Source organism: Tursiops truncatus, chromosome 14 (assembly GCF_011762595.2).
Source record: "Tursiops truncatus isolate mTurTru1 chromosome 14, mTurTru1.mat.Y, whole genome shotgun sequence".
NCBI classification, from domain to species: Eukaryota; Metazoa; Chordata; class Mammalia; order Artiodactyla; family Delphinidae; genus Tursiops; species Tursiops truncatus.
In genome coordinates, this window is record NC_047047.1 from 7298742 (window position 1) to 7320018 (window position 21277).

At 35.1% G+C, this 21277-nt stretch overlaps 1 protein-coding gene across 15 annotated transcripts in view; it reads left to right on the forward strand.

Moving 5' to 3' along the window:
- TSGA10 (testis specific 10) overlaps nt 1-21277 on the forward strand; it is a 106628-nt gene that overhangs the window by 49182 nt on the left and 36169 nt on the right. For all 15 annotated transcript variants that reach the window (XM_019931181.3, XM_019931173.3, XM_019931175.3 and 12 more), the window contains 3 exons: nt 13519-13634; nt 16307-16461; nt 20399-20454. In XM_019931181.3, coding sequence (XP_019786740.1) covers nt 13519-13634; nt 16307-16461; nt 20399-20454 — 327 coding nt within the window. The remainder of the gene's footprint in view (nt 1-13518; nt 13635-16306; nt 16462-20398; nt 20455-21277) is intronic.

Here is a 21277-nt window from a genome sequence, read left to right on the forward strand (position 1 = left end):
CAATGAGAAGCCCTCACACTGCAACAAAGAGTAGCCCCCGCTCATCGCAACTAAAGAAAGACCACATGCAGCAATGAGGACCCAACACAGCCATAAATAAATAAATAAAATTAAAAAGATAAAAAGAATGACTATAAATCAAAAAAAAAAAAAGATACATGCAGCCCAGTGTTCCTAGAATCATTATTTACAGTTGCCAAGATAGGGAGAAAACCTGTGTCCATCAACAGGTGAATAGATAAAGAAGATGTGGTATATACATGTCTGTGTGTATATATATGTATGGGAATATATACATATATATATTCATGAATATGAATATACAATATAAGAAATTTTGCCATTTTGCCCTTTGTAGCAACATGGATAGACGTGGAGGGTATTATGCTAAGTGAAATAAATCAGACTATAAATGGCATAAACCTTTAAAAATTGTGAATCACTATGTTACACACATGAAACTTATATAATATTGTACATCAACTGTACCTTAATAATAGATAGATAGGTTTTCCAAAACATACAAAGAACTTTTAAAAAACTCAACAATAAGAAATAACCCACTTAAAAAATGGGCCAAAGACCTTTACAGACATCTCACCAAAGAAGTTATACAGAAGGAAAATAAGCATATAAAAGGATGTTCCACATCATATGTCATCTGGAAATTCAAATTAAAAACAACAACGAGATACCAATACATATCTATTAGAATGGCCAAAATCGGAAACACAATAAATGCTGGTGAGGATGTGGGTCAACAGGAATTCTTATTCATTGCTGGTGGGAATTCAAAATGGTACAGTCACTCTGTAAGGCTGTTTGGCAGTTTCATACAAAAGTAAACATACTCTTATCATATAAACCAGCAATCATGCTTGTTGGTATTTTTTTTTAACATCTTTATTGGGGTATAATTGCTTTACAATGGTGTGTTAGTTTCTGCTTTATAACAAAGTGAATCAGTTATACATATACATATGTTCCCATATCTCTTCCCTCTTGTGTCTCCCTCCCTCCCACCCTCCCTATCCCACCCCTCCAGGCGGTCACAAAGCACCGGGCTGATGTCCCTGTACCATGCGGCTGCTTCCCACTAGCTATCTACCTTGCATTTGTTAGTGTGTATATGTCCATGACTCTCTCTTCCCCTGTCACAGCTCACCCTTCCCCCTCCCCATATCCTCAAGTCCGTTCTCCAGTAGGTCTGTGTCTTTATTCCTGTTTTACCCCTAGGTTCTTCATGACATTTTTTTCCCTTAAATTCCATATATATGTGTTAGCATACGGTATTTGTCTTTCTCTTTCTGACTTACTTCACTCTGTGTGACAGACTCTAGGTCCATCCACCTCATTACAAATAGCTCAATTTCGTTTCTTTTTATGGCTGAGTAATATTCCATTGTATATATGTGCCACATCTTCTTTATCCATTCATCCGATGATGGGCACTTAGGTTGTTTCCATCTCCGGGCTATTGTAAATAGAGCTGCAATGAACATTTTGGTACATGACTCTTTATGAATTTTGGTTTTCTCAGGGTATATGCTCAGTAGTGGGATTGCTGGGTCATATGGTAGTTCTATTTGTAGTTTTTTAAGGAACCTCCATACTGTTCTCCATAGTGGCTGAACCAATTCACATTCCCACCAGCAGTGCCAGAGTGTTCCCTTTTCTCCACACCCTCTCCAGCATTTATTGTTTCTAGATTTTTTGATGATGGCCATTCTGACTGGTGTGAGATGATATCTCATTGTAGTTTTGATTTGCATCTCTAATGATTAATGATGTTGAGCATTCTTTCATGTGTTTGTTGGCAGTCTGTATATCTTCTTTGGAGAAATGTCTATATAGGTCTTCTGCTCATTTTTGGATTGGATTGTTTGTTTCTTTGTTATTGAGCTGCATGAGCTGCTTGTAAATTTTGGAGATTAATCCTTTGTCAGTTGCTTCGTTTGCAAATATTTTCCCCCATTCTGAGGGTTGTCTTTTGGTCTTGTTTATGGTTTCCTTTGCTGTGCAAAAGCTTTGAAGTTTCATTAGGTCCCATTTGTTTATTTTTGTTTTTATTTCCATTACTCTAGGAGGTGGGTCAGAAAGGATCTTGCTGTGATTTATGTCATAGAGTGTTCTGCCTATGTTTTCCTCTAAGAGTTTGATAGTTTCTCGCCTTATATTTAGGTCTTTAATCCATTTTGAGCTTATTTTTGTGTATGGTGTTATGGAGTGATCTAATCTCATACTTTTACATGTATCTGTCCAGTTTTCCCAGCACCACTTATTGAAGAGGCTGTCCTTTCTCCACTGTACATTCCTGCCACCTTTATCAAAGATAAGGTGTCCATATGTGCGTGGGTTTATCTCTGGTCTTTCTATCCTGTTCCATTGATCTATCTTTCTGCTTTTGTGCCAGTACCATACTGTCTTGATTACTGTAGCTTTGTAGTATAGTCTGAAGTCAGGGAGCCTGATTCCTCCAGCTCCGTTTTTCGTTCTCAAGATTGCTTTGGCTATTCGGGGTCTTTTGTGAAATTTTTTGTTCTAGTTCTGTGAAAAATGCCAGTGGTAGTTTGATAGGGATTGCATTGAATCTATAGATTGCTTTGGGTAGTAGAGTCATTTTCACAATGTTGATTCTTCCAGTCCGAGAACATGGTATATCTCTCCATCTATTTGTATCATCTCTAATTTCTTTCATCAGTGTCTTATAATTTTCTGCATACAGGTCTTTTGTCTCCTTAGGTAGGTTTATTCCTAGATATTTTATTCTTTTTGTTGCAATGGTAAATGGGAGTGTTTTCTTGATTTCAATTTCAGATTTTTCATCATTAGTATATAGGAATGCCAGAGATTTCTGTGCATTAATTTTGTATCCTGCTACTTTACCTAATTCATTGATTAGCTCTAGTAGTTTTCTGGTAGCATCTTTAGGATTCTCTATGTATAGTATCATGTCATCTGCAAACAGTGACAGCTTTACTTCTTTTCCGATTTGGATTCCTTTTATTTCCTTTTCTTCTCTGATTGCTGTGGCTAAAACTTCCAAAACTATGTTGAATAACAGTGATGAGAGTGGGCAACCTTGTCTTGTTCCTGATCTTAGTGGAAATGCTTTCAGTTTTTCACCATTGAGGACAGTGTTGGCTGTGGGCTTGTCATATATGGCCTTTATTATGTTGAGGAAAGTTCCCGCTATGCCTACTTCTGCAGGGTTTTTATCATAAATGGGTGTTGAATTTTGTCAAAAGCTTTCTCTGCATCTATTGAGATGATCATATGGTTTTTCTCCTTCAATTTGTTAATATGGTTTATCACATTGATAGATTTGCGTATATTGAAGAATCCTTGCATTCCTGGAATAAACCCCACTTGATCATGGTGTATGATCCTTTTAATGTGCTGTTGGATTCTGTTTGCTAGTATTTTGTTGAGGATTTTTGCATCTATGTTCATCAGTGATATTGGCCTGTAGTTTTCTTTCTTTGTGACATCCTTGTCTGGTTTTGATATCAAGGTGATGGTGGCCTCGTAGAAGGAATTTGGGAGTGTTCCTCCCTCTGCTATATTTTGGAAGAGTTTGAGAAGGATAGGTGTTAGCTCTTCTCTAAATGTTTGATAGAATTCGCCTGTGAAGCCATCTGGTCCTGGGCTTTTGTTTGTTGGAAGATTTTTAATCACAGTTTCAATTTCAGTGCTTGTGATTGGTCTGTTCATATTTTCTATTTCTTCCTGATTCAGAGTTGGCAGGTTGTGCATTTCTAAGAATTTGTCCATTTCTTCCAGATTGTCCATTTTATTGGCATAGAATTGCTTGTAGTAATCTCTCATGATCTTTTTTATTTCTGCAGTGTCAGTTGTTACTTCTCCTTTTTCATTTCTGATTCTATTGATTTGAGTCTTCTCCCTTTTTTTCTTGATGAGTCTGGCTAGTGGTTTATCTATTTTGTTTATCTTCTCAAAGAACCAGCTTTTACTTTTATTGATCTTTGCTACTGTTTCCTTCATTTCTTTTTCATTTATTTCTGATCTGATTTTAATGATTTCTTTCCTTCTGCTAGCTTTGGGGTTTTTTTGTTCTTCTTTCTCTAATTGCTTGAAGTGCAAGGTTAGGTTGTTTATTCGAGATGTTTCCTGCTTCTTAAGATGGGCTTGTATTGCTATAAACTTCCCCCTTAGAACTGCTTTTGCTGCATCCCATAGGTTTTGGGTCGTTGTGTCTCCATTGTCATTTGTTTCTATGTATTTTTTTATTTCCTCTTTGATTTCTTCAGTGATCACTTCATTATTAAGTAGTGTATTGTTTAGCCTCCGTGTGTTTGTATTTTTTACAGATCTTTTCCTGTAATTTATATCTAGTCTCATGGCGTTGTGGTCGGAAAAGATACTTGATACAATTTCAATTTTCTTAAATGCTTGTTGGTATTTATCCAAAGGAGTTGAAAATGTATGTCCACACAAAAACCTACATGCAGTGTTTATAGCAGCTTTAGCCATAATTGTCCAAATTTGGAAACAACCAAAGTCTATTCTAGGACTCTGAGCTGGAGATTACAACTGTATGTCAGATCCCATATTAATGTCATACTGAGAACCCTCACTATCTGATTTCTGGCCAGACAAATCACCTGATAACACATTTTCCAAAATTGCTTTAAAAATCTATGATTTGGTTCTGATTCTGTCATTTTGTGAAGGAAGCATTCTGTGCAGTGAGGTTTATAATAAGTGCAGATTTCTCATCTTGAATTTTAAGTCTTAGAATCATTCTGAGATAACAAAGCATGAATTTCAGCCTCTGCTAATCAAACTGTTGCTTGTAATATTATTTGTTAAAATGCTGAGTGGAAACTATAAAAAACTGTCACCATACATTACAGCTTGGTTTATCAGTGCTGTCGTCTGTAGAGTTTTCTATTTCACTGGTTTGAGTTTCTCTGGAGAGTCTACTTGATTATAACCAACTATGTGTAAAAGCATTATTTTGAGTGTCTCTGAATGAGTGTCTCCCTTAGAAATGGACAGAAGTGTATGCATCTGAGCTCTAATGGAGAGTGCAACTTGAGAACTAAATGGTAATTTGTTTTGAGAATAAGACCATACAGAGAAATCAGGGGAATCGCACCCCATGGCAGATCCCTGATTTTTAACACCTCCTCCTAAGGCTGCACAGAGGGTTGGTTTTAAGCCCCAAAATAGGCATTTGATAAAAACCATGTTAGATAGCTTAACCAAAGCCCCTTTGGGCTTCGGTAAAAGCAACTCCTAAACATATCTTGAACAACTTTTCTGAGTGCCTGTTTTCTCATATTGGAATTAGAAGAGTCTGCAAAAGAAGCTACCAGCTTTATTTCTAAAGTTTCTATTTCTTGAATGTCTGTTTTCGGTGTGGGTTTATTGGTCAGTGATTTAAAGGTCTAATCTGAGAACTTCGGATTATGAATGTAGTTTTCCATTTTTCCTTTTTCTTATTAGGTATATTCTTGTGTTGTGCAGGGGTCTTATGGCTATTTGGGAAGATATGTGGCTGCAGTGCAGTTTAACAGGATAAGGACGGCCACAGTGTAAACCGAAGGTTTTGCCACATCCTCCGCTTGTCTTTTCTGGACTCATTCATTATCATATGCATTGATATACTTATTATTGCAATATATTTATGGCTCTTATATTAGCATCCATTTTTTAAAGAATTTTTTAATGGAGTTGATTTACAGTATTGTGTTAGTTTCAGGTGTACAGCACAGTGAATCAGTTATATACATATACATATATATATTCCTTTTCAGATTCTTTTCCCTTATAGGTTATTACAAAATATTGAGTATAATACCCTGTGCTCTACAGTATGTCCTTGTTGGTTATCTATTTTATACATAGTAGTGTGTATATGTTAATCCCAACCTCCTAATTTATCCTTTCTCCCACCCCTCTTTCCCCTTTGGTAACCATAAGTTTGTTTTCTATGTCTGTGAATCTCTTTCTGTTTTGTAAATAAGTTCATTTGATCATTTTTTTTAGATTCCACATACAAGCGACATCATATATTTGTCTTTGTCTGGCTTACTTCACTTAATATGCTGATCTCTAGGTCCATCTATGTTGCTGCAAATGGCATTATTTCATTCTTTTTTATGGCTGAGTAATGTTCCATTGTATATATGTACCACATCTTCTTTATCCATTCATCTGTCGATGGACAATTAGGTTGCTTCCATGTCTTGGCTATTGTAAAGAGTGTGCCAGTGATCATTGGGGTACATGTATCTTTTCACAGTATGGTTTTCTCCAGATATATGTCCAGGAGTAGGATTTCAGTATCATACTGTAGCTCTATTTTTAGTTTTTTAAGGAACCTCCATTCTGTTCTCCATAGGGGCTATACCAATTTACATTCCCACCAACAGTGTAGGAGGGTTCCTCTTTCTCCACACCCTCTCCAGCATTAATTATTTGTAGACTTTTTGATGATGGCCATTATGACTGGTGTGAGGTGATACCTCATTGTAGTTTTGATTTGCATTTCTTTAATAATTAGCGATGTTGAGCATCTTTTAATGTTCCTGTTGGACATCTGTATGTCTTTGGAGAAGTGTCTATTTAGATCTTCTTACCATTTTTTGATTGTGTTGTTTATTTTTTTGATATTGAGCAGTATGATTAACATGCATTTTAAAAGTGTTTTACAAGAAGAAAGCTAAGAAAATAATCCGTCAGGGCCTTTGAAGGGATTCTTCTTGGACTACAGTAGAATTTAACTATATTTTAAAATATTTTATTACTGTTGATTTACTATGCATTGGTGCTTTTTTTCCCAGATGCATACTGAATGAGGGTTATCAGGTAGGATCTTGTAACAGTCAAGTATAGTGCACAGAATGTTGGTCTCCGTTGTCAAGGGCAGCTCTCCACCAAAAGCCAGATAAGTACCACTGTAAATCCTTGCTGCCCTGATCCTATAACCCAAGGACACAGTGGTGGTTCCCCTGATAGCTTCCAGGGCAGCCAAACTGTTTTCCAAAATTGTTTTACCATTTTATATTCCCACCAGCCGTGCATGAGAGTGCAGTTGTGTTATATCCTGATCAACATTTGATATCATCTGTCTTTTTACTTTAGTTATACTAGTGGGTGTGTAGTATCTGACTGTAGTTTTAATTTGCTTTTCCCTAATGATCAGTGATATTGATTATCTGTTCATTTACTTATTTGCCATTCATATATCTTCTTTAGTGAAATATCTGTTCAAGTATTTGCCCATTTTTATTGGTTTGTTTATCTCTTTATCATTAACTTATAAAAGTCCTTTATAGGGTCTAGATACAAATTTTTTGTCAGATACATGTTTTGCAAATATCTTGCCCCAGTATAGAGCTTGCCTTTTTATTTTGTTATCAGTGTCTTTTGATGAGCAAAGACTTTAAATTTTGATGAAGCACAATTGAAATTATTTTTCATTTATATCATGCTTTTTGTGTTCTATTTAAGAAATCTTTGCCAAACCTAAGGTCACTAAAAATTTTTGCTGTGTTTGCTTCTAGCAGTTTTATAGTTCTACCTCTTACATAAATGTAAGGTCTGTAATCCTTTTTGAATTAATTTTTGTGTAAAGTATGAGATAAAAGTAGAGGTAGTTTTTTTGTTTGTTTTTTGTATATGGGTATCCATTAGTTATTTGTTAAGATTATCCATTCATCCACTGAATTGCCTTGGCATCTTAGTGAAAAAATTGGTTGACCACATATGTGAGTCTGTTTCGGGACTCTATTCCATCAATCTATTTCTCCATCTTTATGCTAGTATCACTCTGTCTTGATAATTGAAGCTGCATAATTAGTCTTGAAATCAAGTACTGTTAAGTCCTTCAACTTAGTTCATTTTCAAAATTGTTTTGGCTGTCCTAGATCCTTCACATTTTCATATAAATTTTAGGATCATCTTGTCAACATATACAAATTATTATTGGGATTTTGCTTAGAATTATGTGGAATCTACAGATCAGTTTTGGAAAATTAACTATGAACAATATTGAGCCTTTTGATCCATAAACAGAAAATCTCTCTCTATTTATTTAGATCTTTTAAAATTTCTCTCAACAGTGTTTTATATTTTTTCATTGTACAAATCTTGTACACCCTTTGTCATATTTATACCTAAGTATTTCACATTCTTTATGCTATTATAAATGCTTTTTAAATTTCAGTTTCCTATTGTTTTTTTGCTATTACAAGCAGACCTTGGAAATATTGCATCTTCTGTTCCAGACCACTGCAATAAAGCAAATATCACAATAAAGCAAGTCACATAAATTGTTTGGCTTCTTAGTACATGTAAAAGTTATGTTTACACTATACTGTAGTCTCTGAAGTGTGCAGTACCATTATGTCTAAAAAACAATGTACACACCTCAATTTAAAAAGACTTTATTGGACTTCCCTGGTGACACAGTGTTTAAGAATCCGCCTACCAATGCAGGGGACATGGGTTCAAGCCCTGGTCCAGGAAGATCCCACATGCCATGGAGCACCTAAGCCCATGCGCCACAACTACTGAGCCCGCGTGCTGCAACTACTGAAGCCCGTGTGCCTAGAGCCTGTGCTCTGCAACAAGAGAAGCCACTGCAATGAGAAGCCCGTGCATTGCAACAAAGAGTAGACCCCACTCACCGCAACTAGAGAAAGCCCGCACACGGCAATGAAGACCCAACGCAGCCATAAATAAATAAAATAAAAAGACTTTATTGCTAAAAAATGCTAACTATCATTTGAGCCTTTAGCAAGTCAATCTTTTTGCTGGTGGAGGGTTTGAAATATTTTGAAAATTACCAAGATGTGACACAGAGACATGAAGTGAGCAAACGCTGTTAGAAAAATGGTGTTAGTAGATTTGTATGATGCAGGGTTGCCACAAACCTTCAATTTGTAAAAAAAAAAAATGCAATATCTGCAAAGTGCAGTAAAGCAAAATGCAATAAAATGAGGTATTCCCGTGTAAGAAACAAAATTGATTTTTGTGTACTGCTCTTGTATGTTGCAATCTTGCTAAAACTCACTTGTTAAGATAGTTTTTTTTGGTAGATTCAGTAGGATTTTCTACATAGATTATCATGTTGTCTGTGAATAGAGAGTTTTGCTTCTTCTTTTCCAATCTGAATGCCTGTTTCTTTTTCTTGCCTTATTTCTCTGGCTAGAACCTCTAGTATAATGTTGAATAGAAGGATGAGAACAGTCATCCTTGTTTTATTCTTAATCTTAGTGGGAAAGCATTCAACCATTCACCATTGTGATGTTTGCTGTAGACTCTTTGTAGGTGCCTATTATCAGATTGAAAAAGTTCTATTCCTAATTTGCTGAGAGTTCATATGAAGAGTGGATATTGAGTTTTGTCAGATGTCTATTTTGCATCTATTAATGTGGTCATATGGCTTTTTTCTCTTTTTTTTAGGGTGTTAATATGGTGAATAACATTAAATAATTTTAGATTGTAAACCAACCTTGCATTCCTGAGTTAACTCCACTTGGACATGATGTATTATAGTTTTTCTATATCCTTGGATTTGATTTACTAAAATTGGTTAAAACTTCTTATGTGTATGTTTGTGATTTCTCTCAAAAGCATTATATTGATAGTTTTAGCTTTTATATTATGTCTTTTGTATGTGGTGTGATGTAGGGGTTAAGATTCATTTTTTTCCCCACATGGCAATTCAGTTGTTCCAATACCAATTGTTTCTTTTCCCCATTATATTGCTTTTTGTTGAGAATTAATTGACTGAATAAATGTGAGCCTATTTCTGGGCTCTCTATTATGGTTTCTATAGTAAGTCTTAAAGTCAGGTTTGGTAAGTCTTCTAACTTTTCATCTCACGTTTTCAATTTTTTTTTTTTTTTTTTTTTTTTTTTTTGCGGTACACAGGCCTCTCACTGTTGTGGCCTCTCCCGTTGCAGAGCATAGGCTCCGGACGTGCAGGCTCAGCGGCCATGGCTCACGGGTCCAGCCGCTCAGCGGCATGTGGGATCTTCCCGCACTGGGGCACGAACCTGTGTCCCCTGCATTAGCAGGTGGACTCTCAACCACTGCGCCACCAGGGGAGCCCTCATGTTTTCAATTTATTTGTCCTTTTATACTTCATTCTGAGAAATATCCTCAATTGGTCTTTCAGTTTGCTAACTCATTGATCAGCTATATTCATTCTGCTATTTACACCATCTGTTTTTTTTTTTCTTTTAATTTCATCTATTACATTTCTCATACTTGTCACATCTGTTTTTCCCCTTGGTTCTTTTTTCATATTGCTGATATCTTTTTCTTTTAATATGTTTATTAGTCTAATTAAAAATTTTTGATCTGTTTCTTCTAATATATCTGCTATTGCTGGATTCTGTAATCAGTATATTTTGTTTCTTTTGAAATGACTTGTCTTTTCAAATGTCTTGTCATTTTGGTCTGTGAGCACATTTTTCCATCGAGATATAAGTTATTATGTCATACAGTCCTTTGGGGGGAACAGCCTCATTGAGTTCACACTATGGGTGATGGAAGAGTCCTAAGATGGGAGAGACACCATAAAATTGCAATAACATTTTGTCTTACATAACATCTGCTTTGTCAGTTTTTCACCTTTTGCTCCCCTGGGTGAAGCAGCAGTAGGAGGCACTCCTTAACAACCTTGGCTGCATATTGAAATCAAATAAGGAACTTTAAAAAAAATAGTGATTCCTAATTCCCACCCTGAGATTTTGTTTGTTTGTTTGTTTTGCGGTGTGTGGGCTTCTCACTGTTGTGGCCTCTCCCGTTATGGAGCACAGGCTCTGGATGCGCAGGCTCAGCGGCCATGGCTCACGGGCCCAGCCACTCCGCGGCATGTGGGATCTTCCCAGATCGGGGCATGAACCCGTGTTCCCTGCATCGGCAGGTGGACTCTCAACCACTGTGACACCAGGGAAGTCCCCCCACCCTGAGATTTTTATTTATTTTAGTTGTGCAGATTGGATTTGAGAATTTGTTTTACTTCTTAAATTTAAAATAATTTAGGGTGAAAGGAAGTTGCAAAAATACAGAGAGATTCCTTCACCCAATTTCTCCCAGCTATTACATTTTATATAACTATAGTACAATATCAGAAGCAGAAATTGTCACTAGTTCAATGTGTATGTATAGTTTTATGTACTTTTATCATTGTATTCCATGGTATGGATGTACCACAGTTTAACCATTCATCTATTGAGGGACATTTTGATTGTTTCTAGTGTTTAGCTAACACAAATAAGGTAGACCTTATGTATTTAATGTAATTATTATATGTTAGGGCTCAAGTCTCCTGTTTTATTTGTTTTTTTGTTTGTTTCTTCCCTTTGTTTTTCTTATCTCTTTTTTCTTTTTCCCACCTTTCTGTGGGTTACTTGAACATTTTTAAGAATTTCATTTGGATCTATCTTTAATACTTTTGAGTATCTCTATGTAGATGTTTTCATTGGTTGCTCTAGATATTACATTATACACACAGCCTACTGGTGTCACATTTTATCAGTTTAAATGTAGAAATCTTGTGTCCCTTTAAATACTTTTACCCTCCTCCATTTATAATTGTCTTAATAGATACAGCTTTTTTTTTGGCTCTACCCATGATTTACATTCCCTCAAAGTTGCTGTTTATGTTTTTCATTGATGTTTCTTTAGTTTAAGATTTCATGTATTATATGAGCCATTGTTTCTTTGAATATTATGTTTATTCTCTTGTGGAATTTTTATTAGGTGAATATTGGACCTTCTCATTCTATTCTTTATGTCTCTTAAACTTTATTTTGTATTTTTTTCTATCTTTTTTTTCTGTGCTCTATTATAGGTAATTTCCTCTGATCTGGCTTTTTTTTTTTCTTTCTATCTTACTAATTGTCTCTTTAGCTGTGTCTATTTTGTTCTTAAACTTGTCATTTGATGTTGTCCTTTTAAAAGTTTTATTTCAGTGACTTCAGTTTAATTTCCTGAAGTTCTCTTTGGTTCTTTTAAAAATCTGCTGGTTCTTTTTTCTTTTCATTGTGTATTCTATTACTTATGTTATGTCTTAGTATTTAAAACTATTTTTAAATTGCTATTTAATAATGCTATAATCTGAAGTTCTTTGGGATTTAATTTAGTTTGTGTGTATTTTGACTCCCACTAAGTTTGGGTTGTTTCTTAATGTGTTTTTAAGATTGAATTGTGAGCTCATTTTCAACAGACCTTTGTCTGAGGTTTAGTTTGTGCCTGAGTTGAGGGCATGTCCCTCCAGAGAACTTTTATTTCCACTGAGTGTTCTAGATTATATGACCATCCTGGAACCAGATTTTATTTTGATTTCTTATCTTGAGGTTGAGAATTCCCAATGAAGACTTTTAGTTATTTGTATTACCCTGGCCCTAGCAATGTTTGGCAAGCTGATTTCTTCTAGTCCTCTCCAGTAATAGTGTAGCCCTTAGTGGCCTTATGGTAGAGGATCTTAATTCTTTTTTTTTTTTCTTTTTTGGCCATGCCACATGGCCTGTGGGATCTTAATTCCCCAACCAGGGATCAAACCTGGGCCCTCAGCAGTGAGAACACAGAGTCTTAATCACTGGACCACCAGGGAATTCCCGGACCTTAGTTCTAATACTTGTGTTGCAGCCATCTCTGTGGCCTCATCTTCTGTTTCTGAGTTAAAAGGCAAGACTCTAGGCCACAGAGACAGGCAAACCCCAACTTTATCTAACATAACATCAGTTCATTGTCTTATTGCTCTGATTTGGCTCCAGGCGACTTCCCTTACAAATCCTTCTAAGTTTTGCTATACATTTAAAAGGATGCTTCTTACATCATATTTAGTATGTGTAAGTGTTTTGTGGTGAGAGGACTTTCAGATTATCTAGCTTCCATATTTCCAGAAATTATAGTCTGTTTACTTATTAATATTTGTTTATTGACTGTGAACTCCATGAGACCAGGGCCACTGCCCACCTAGTTCACCATAGCTTCCTCAACACCTAGTGCCTGGTACATACTAGCCACTTAATAAATGTTTGTGGACTCAATGAAATGCTATTCATTACAGATTTATTTGTAATAGTGAAAACCTGAAATGAACCTAAATGTCTAATATTAGGGGAGTACTTAAGTAAATGGTTACTGCTCATATAAGGTTTTTCAGCCAAAAAATGATAATTTGGAGGGCTGAATAATAAGACTAAAAAATATTAAAGATTAAGTGTAGGTGGAAAAAAATCAGGATTCAGTTTTGAATTTAGAATATGGTAACTTTAAAATACGTGTAGCCAAAAAAATACGAACTAATGAACACCAAAATGCTAATAGTTGCTTATGTTGGAGTGGCGGATTGAGTATCCCTTTTTATCCTTTATATTTCAAACCTCCTATAATGTGTTTTTATAATGAAAATACTAAGAAGAAAAAAATGTACATTAGTATTCTTAAAAGTTTTTAGATTTAAATACACTAAAAAGTTGATAAAACAAAATTTCAGAATTAGTTTCATTATTAAAATGTTTACAGACTTTTATATGAAAACACAGAAAAAGATCTTTCTGATACTCAACGATACCTTGCTAAGAAAAAATATGAGCTACAGCTTACTCAGGAGAAAATTATGTGCTTGGATGAAAAAATTGGTGAGTTGTTTTTTTTTTCCCTGATGTTACTTTTTTTTTAAAGTCTGGTTTAAAAAAAGTTTTCTTCTCTTCAGTTATAACATAGATAAACTTAGAAATATGCCCTTAAAGTTTTTTAGTCAGAAATCATGGGAAAATATATTTTTCTTTGATAATAAAAATTTTTACTTAAATTTAGGACCATAAATACTTAGACATGGCTTCATATTTTTCAATGAAGAAATAGCTAAACAAAGCAGCAATACTTTGTAAATTTATGATGATCAATTTTGAATTTATAAGTTTTTGTATTATATGTCATGCCCATAGCTGTTGTAATGAAATACATTACATATATACTATCTTTGGTGGAAAGTGTACATATATTTGGCTATATCTATGGTATCACTTGAGTTTATAAAGATTATTTTTATAAAGTCTCCTATTATTGTTTCTTACCAGTGATCTTTATGAAAATATGGTTATAACTTTAAAGTAAAATTTTGGTCAAGACTATAAAAGAGCCCATTTTAAAACAATAAATATTTTTAAGATTTACTATTATGCAGTTCAAAAATATCTGACATAAGCAATTAGGTGGGTGGAGGTGCTTTTTATTGAGACAGGAAGTATTAAAAGAAAATATAAAAGGGGAAGATTAAAGAACTCATTTCTGGATATTTTAAGTTCAAGTAAAAAGGTAGGGTAAGCAGGTAAATAGATAAGTTTGTATCTCAGATGAGAAATCTAAGCTAAAGATATACATTTGGGACACATCAGCATATAAATGGTATTTTAAAACCATGAAATCACCTAGGGGAAATATAGAGAATGAGGAGAAGAGGATCCAGGACTGAGTAAGAAGAAGCCAAAGACATAGGAAGAAAACCCAGAAGTGAGTGTCATTTTGGGAAGCAAGAGAGCAACATGTTTTAAAAAGGAGGATATGATCAATTGTCAGGTACTTTCAAGAAGCAAAATAAGATGAGAATGAAAAAACATTGATTGGATTGGCACATTGGAGGTTTTGGTAGCACTGACCCCCCTAAAAAGTTTGAATTACAGTGTTAGATGTGGAAGACGGGGTAGGTTGACGAATGATTGGGAAGTGAGGAGGTAGAGACAGGAGAGAATAGAAGTCTTAAGAAGTTTGGCTATTAACAGTAGTAGAAAAATGGGGTGGCAGCTTAAGTGGGATGTGGGGTTGAGGATTTTTTTAAGCTAGGATATACTAGTTGTTTTAGAGTTTATTTTATGCCAATGGGAATGAACTCAGATAACAGAACACCCAAAACATGTGGTTTGCCTGGAAAAGGGATGTGATGTATTATATAAATCACCCTCTTGGCATATGGGATTACGTCTCTTAGTGGTGCACTGGGTGGCCCTTGGTGGGCATTTACTTAGAGGTCTAGTCACACAGAGCTTCCTTGGTAGAGCTCTAGACCAGTGGTTCTCAAACTTCAGTCTTTACCTGGAGAGCTAATCTCATTAAGCTGGGCTTCTCGAAGTAGGATACGGCCAGGGCTTTTGTATCCTTACCAATTTCCTCAAGTGGTTCTCAAACTTTATTGTGCATTAGAATCACTTGGGAGGGGTGCTTGTTAAAACATAAACAGGTCTGCCCACTCAGAATTTCTAATTCAGTAGGTCTAGGATGGGACCTAAGAATTTGTAGTTCTCACAAGTTCCCAGGTGCTGCCTGCCAATGGTGCTGGTTGAGAAACCACAATTTAGAAACCACTATTCCACACCATCTTTCAGTCCTTCAACAGTGACATTGGCTTGCCAGCGTTCTTACAAATCAAATCAGACTTCCTGGGATGATTTTTTTTCTAGGAATTTTTATAACACTACTTTAGAAAAACCAAAATACTAGAAGATATTTGACTCTGAAGATGACTTAACTGGATATTTTATTAAGATCTGTTAGTTACCAGCTTACATCCAACAGTGATTCTAAGCTAGAGGGAGGTGAAATTAGAGGGGGGAAAATTGATAGTCCACGTGCTACATCCACACACCCTCCCTACCCCACCACACATCCTACTTTGAGAACTTGTTATAAAGAACTTTCCTTTGCTGTACTTTTTTTAAAAAATATACTTTATTGAAGTATCGTTGATTTCCAATGTTGTGTTAATTTCTGCTGTACAGCAAAGTGATTCAGTTATATATATATATCTATATATACATTCTTTATCATATTCTTTTCCGTTATTTTTTTTGAATTTATTTTATTTATTTTTTTATACAGCAGATTCTTATTAGTTATCTATTTTATACATTTAGTGTATATATGTCAATCCCAATCTCCCAATTCATCACAACACCTCCCCCCACACCTCTTTCCCTCGTTGGTGTCCATATGTTTGTTCTTTACATCTGTGTCTCTATTTCTTCCTTGCAAACCGGTTCATCTGTACCATTTTTCTAGATTCCACATATATCCTTTGCTGTTCTAATTCAAATGTATTAATTGTGCTTTTACATTTATATCATTTAGAATTTCATGATTAACCTTCATTTTTAATCACTAACAACAAAAGCCATTATTTATTTGGGATACAGTACTTTATATTTAGTCATTGAATATAATACAGGATAATTTTCTTTGAAAAGTATTTCACTCTGCTTGAACTGGAAAAAAATTTATCTTGATTAAAACAATGCCTTTATGATTACACATTTAGATAATTTTACAAGACAAAGTATTGCCCAGCGAGAAGAAATCAGCATTCTCGGTGCAACCCTCAATGATCTGGCTAAAGAAAAGGAATGCCTGCAAGCATGTTTGGATAAAAAATCTGAGAATATTGCATCCCTTGGAGAGAGTTTGGCAATGAAAGTATGTTCTGACAACCGTGGTTTAAAAGAAATGTTTGAACTTGAATCTGAATAAAATAATAGGATTTTCTCAATTTTTTCCTAGAGAGCTAAAACTTTAAAATCTGATTTTGAAATATTTCAAGATAGTCTTAGGAAATATGTGTTCAAATTCACTAGCTAATATTTTGAAATAGATTTTTCTCTCATCACTTTATGATCAACATTCACTAACAATAACTAATTCAAATATCAAAATGTAAAGCATAATAAAAAAAAAGCAGTGAGACTGATTTCTTTTTAAAAGCACACCAGAACTTACGTTTTCAGGTAGCCACCTTGGGAGGCAATATGTGTATTTCATTAAAACCACCTTTGTAATTGTATTCAGAACTGGGGCACGTTGTTACATCATCCTTAGCCTTGAGAGTGGATCACATGGAACTGGTGAATAAAGTTAGATGATAAGCTTCATCCCACATTTCTGTTGTTCAAACAACAACAACAACAACAAAAAGGTGTTCTCAAAAAGGCAGGGATATATTGACCCCCTTTTCTAGCTCATAAGCTGATTCTGAAGGCAATTCCTAAACTGTTTTCCACAAATGTTTTAAGCAAAGGCAGCATCTCTGGCATAAGGTCTTTCCCCTCTCTAAGGGAACTAATTCATTCATTTATCCAGCCATCCATCCATTCAACAAACATTTATTGACATGTACCAGGAATTATGTTAGAAACTGAGGTTGAGTGGGCATACCTTCCAAAGGCCTATGGTATAATTCAGAGAAAGATAAAGAAAGAGGCTGTTATGATAGAATGTGCTAAGTACCATAATGACGTATGCACAATGTATGAGTGAAGTTTGTCAGAAACATACCTGATTCAGCCTGGGGGTTGGATTAGGGGAGGGAGAAGATCTAGGAAGCCTTCCACACGGTGATGGTGCCTACACTGCCCTGAAAGATGACTAGGAATTAGCCAAGGAAAGATTTAGAGAAAGGGGACAGTGAGAGAAAGAGTGATCCAGACAGGCAGAGCACTTTTTAGAGAAAGGGTGATCCAAACAAGTAGAGCAGATTATATGAAAGCCCAGTGGCTCTCATAAGAGAATTTCATGAGATTTCTTGATAGTTTAATATGTCCAGAGAATAGAGTGCAAAGGGGAGTATGGGGGGATGAAGGGGGGGGCGGTGGTGAAAGATGAGGTGGGATAGATAAGCAACAAATCAGAACTACACATGATATTGAGTTTAGTTTCCATCATCATGGACATAGAGGAACATTGAAATAATGAAAATGAAATGTTACAATTAGATCATTAAAACATTATCCTAGCCCTTGTTAATCTACATAAAAGGTGGATTGTAGGGAAATGAGAGTAGTGACAAGGACACTAGTTAGGAGTAAAATGATAAGAACTGTATTAGGAGAGTGGCAGTATCCATGAGAGAAATAGACAACTCTAGGAAGTAAGACTGACAAGATGCGCTTTCTGACTTCGGAACCAAATGAATAGTTCCTATGTGTGAAGTAGGAAACACAGGACACAGAACAAGCTTAGAGAGGAAGATTATTGACATGCCTTTGGGACATGTAGTGAAATATTCATAGGCTCTTGGATTTTAAGGTTTGGAGAGAAAATTGAAGTTAATAGATTTGGGAATCATGAGCACAATTGAAGTTATCAAAATACATGAGGTAGTAAATTTTGGCTTTTAACTTGTTGAAAAGTCTGACTCATTATAGTTAATACCTTTTAATATTTTTGAAATTTTATGGTATTTTGGGGGGTGGGATTTTGTTTCTCATTATATTCAAACCACTTTTTGAATAGTTAAACATGATTTTCTTTAGAAACAAATTACTCAATTCTTTCTGAATATCTGTTCCTTCTGTTATATCTTGTATTTCACATTTCTTCCATTCTACTAACTGTACCAATATTATCTTTTCCTTCACAAAGAATATTGAGTTGCAAGTCTATTTCAAAATTAAGAGTTTTGTATAGGATTATGAATGTAAACGCATCCATCCTATGAAAGGAAAATAACTTTTTAAAGCAGTGTTAGACATTCAAAAGAGGAAATGTTCTCTAGAGTGATATTTCAGAGCTTAATTTATAATGCCTTTCAGTGAAAAGCAGTAGTTTTATAGTTTAATCTGGAGATCACAGAAATAAATTACCAAGGAAAAGTCTATATTATAGTGAATAAGGTGAATTTTTACTGGTAATCATAGTTTTAAAAGATGTTCTACTACCTGCTACCAATTAAAGTTAGAAAATTCAATAGCCAGTTCACCGATTTTTGAATCATAAAAGCCAGAATTATTTGTGTAAAATTTTAGTTTGTTTCTTTTTTCTGAGTAGATTTATGACCATCCTGTCCAGGTTGAATTTTTAACAATTAACTTGAATCTATGTCACTGGTTGGACAGACGTATTGAGATTGTACAAGGAATATCAAATTGATAATGATGGCATAAATTTCAACAATTTAAGAAACAGTACTATTTGGGTCATATTAAGAGAAAAATAGGCGAAGAGGATATATTATTGGATACTATACAGTAATTTTGTTGCCCTGGATACTTTACAGTGTTCTTAGAGAGTCTTTCAAGATGAATTTCTATTGATAAAGGAAAGTCCTTTTTAGGCTTATAAGCGATGTTTAAATTTTAACCAAGGAACTTCTGTCAGAAACACTAGAAGTTCAATGAGCTTTTCAGAATTTATTTAGAAGTGTATTAAGTTATATTTCGAAAGCATGTGTAAATATTCCATTTTAAGTGGTATTGTCTCTTTGAGTTTTTCTTCCATTGGCTTGTGCTTCTTAAAGGGGTTTAACAGTTTTGCTAATGGATATTTTAACCATACTTCAATACCTATTACTGCCAGATGTGGAATCTGTACCATTCTACCAGAAAGCAGAATGGGAAACCAGAGATAAAAATACCCTAGAGAGGAGCATGTGAATAAAGGAAGATCACGTACACACACACACACACACACACACACACACACACCTGTCTCTCTGATGAAAAAAACAGCACTAGTTGGGAAATACAGATTTAGTTTTTCATCTTGCTACTTGGTTACTAAGGATTTGAAAATTTAAAGGGCAAAGTGAAATCTAGGTATTTAGTGAAAGAATAATTTTCCTTTTTTAGGACTAATGTTAGTGCTAAGAACCTATGTAAAGTATCTGTAACTAGTTCAGGATCGGCGAGTTTTTAAAGGAGGAGGTGTGGGAATGGTATTGATGGCCTTAAGATATTCCCCCTCATTTCAGTCTTGATTGACTCCATTAATTCTACTTCTTCACCATACCCTTGAAAAGGAAGAATAGCAATTTATTTTTTTATACCTTTGCTCTAGGCCTAATGCTTACCTCCTTGTTAACTCACACCTAAAATTAATCATATACTTTTATAAGTAATTCCACTGGAACAGCTTTTTGAAGATAATGTTGATGACATATATATATTATACTTGGTCAAAGTTATTATTCTTAATAACTAAATTCAGTTTTACATGATTCACTTTCCTGGGTTTTATAGCATGAAGAAGTGAGGAAGTACATCAGTCCTATTCCCAGTATAGAACACTACAATGCCAACCATTGGTTTTCTTCCAAAAACAGGGTGCTTAAGGGGTTCTTGTGTTGCTGGATAACTGCACAAAACATCTTTTAACAGTATTTGATATAATGATATCATATCAATATACTTAAGTATAGTCTTTGCTTAAATGAGCATAATCTATTGTTTTTATCCAGTACGTATACTCACACTGATATATTAGGCTTTAGTTTTAAAGTGTAGCAAAGAAAAATAGAATATAAATGTTTAAAACCAAATGGAAATCCAAAAGGGAGGGGAAATTCTTTTAGTTTATTCAGTTTTAACAGAAATAACAGTTTAAGATAATTTTTTATTTAATACTTATATTACTTTTCAAGGAAAAGACCATTTCAGGCATGAAGAATATCATTGCTGAGATGGAACAGGCATCAAGGTAAGTCACTTATTCAACAAAAATGTGAGCACTTATTGGGGGCAAAGTACTATGTTAGGTATTGTACAAAGATAGTAAGAAACAAGGAGCTTAATGTTATATGTAAGATGATAACTCTCTAATGTTGAAAGGAGGCCTAAGTCTGTTTAGGGAAGTAAAGGGAGGATACTCTGTTTGCCAAGGAAAGCAAAGAGAAGGCATTCAAGGTAGAAAGAATAACAAAGCCACAAAGAACCACAGATCATGTTCAAGAGCCTCTTGAATGACAAGTAAGTGAGTGTGTTGGAACCCAAAGTGTAAGGGGAGAAATGAAGGAGAAGAGGCTAGGTAGGCAGGCAGAGGCCTGTGTTACAGACAAATGAGTCTGTGGGCAATGAGAAATCATTAAAGAATTTTGAGATTTTTATGCCGGAAAGATGAGCTAGGCTGCAGAGGTGATGATAAATTGGGGTTGGGAGTTTGGAGGACAGGAGTGTGGTGTTTGTAAAGGAGAAAATCTAGGAAAATGCCAGGTTTCTGTCTGGGGATGAATACTGGACATGATGAACCTACGTGAGAAAAGATTTTTCTTTGAAGAGCTTTTGAGATGTCCTTATAAGTATGTCTAGTTAGCAGTTAAATATAAGGGTCTAGAGTGTGAGGGAGAGGCTGAGGCTGGGGTGATCATTTCAGAGTCATCTGGGTGTAGACAGGGTTGGGAGCCACAGATATGAATAGGAATTGTCTGAGCGAAGGGGTAGCGTGAGAAGAATCAGGAGGCTAAGGGTTAAGCTCTGAGAACCATTCATTTTTAAGAGGGCAGGAGAAGAGGAGCCTGCAGAGG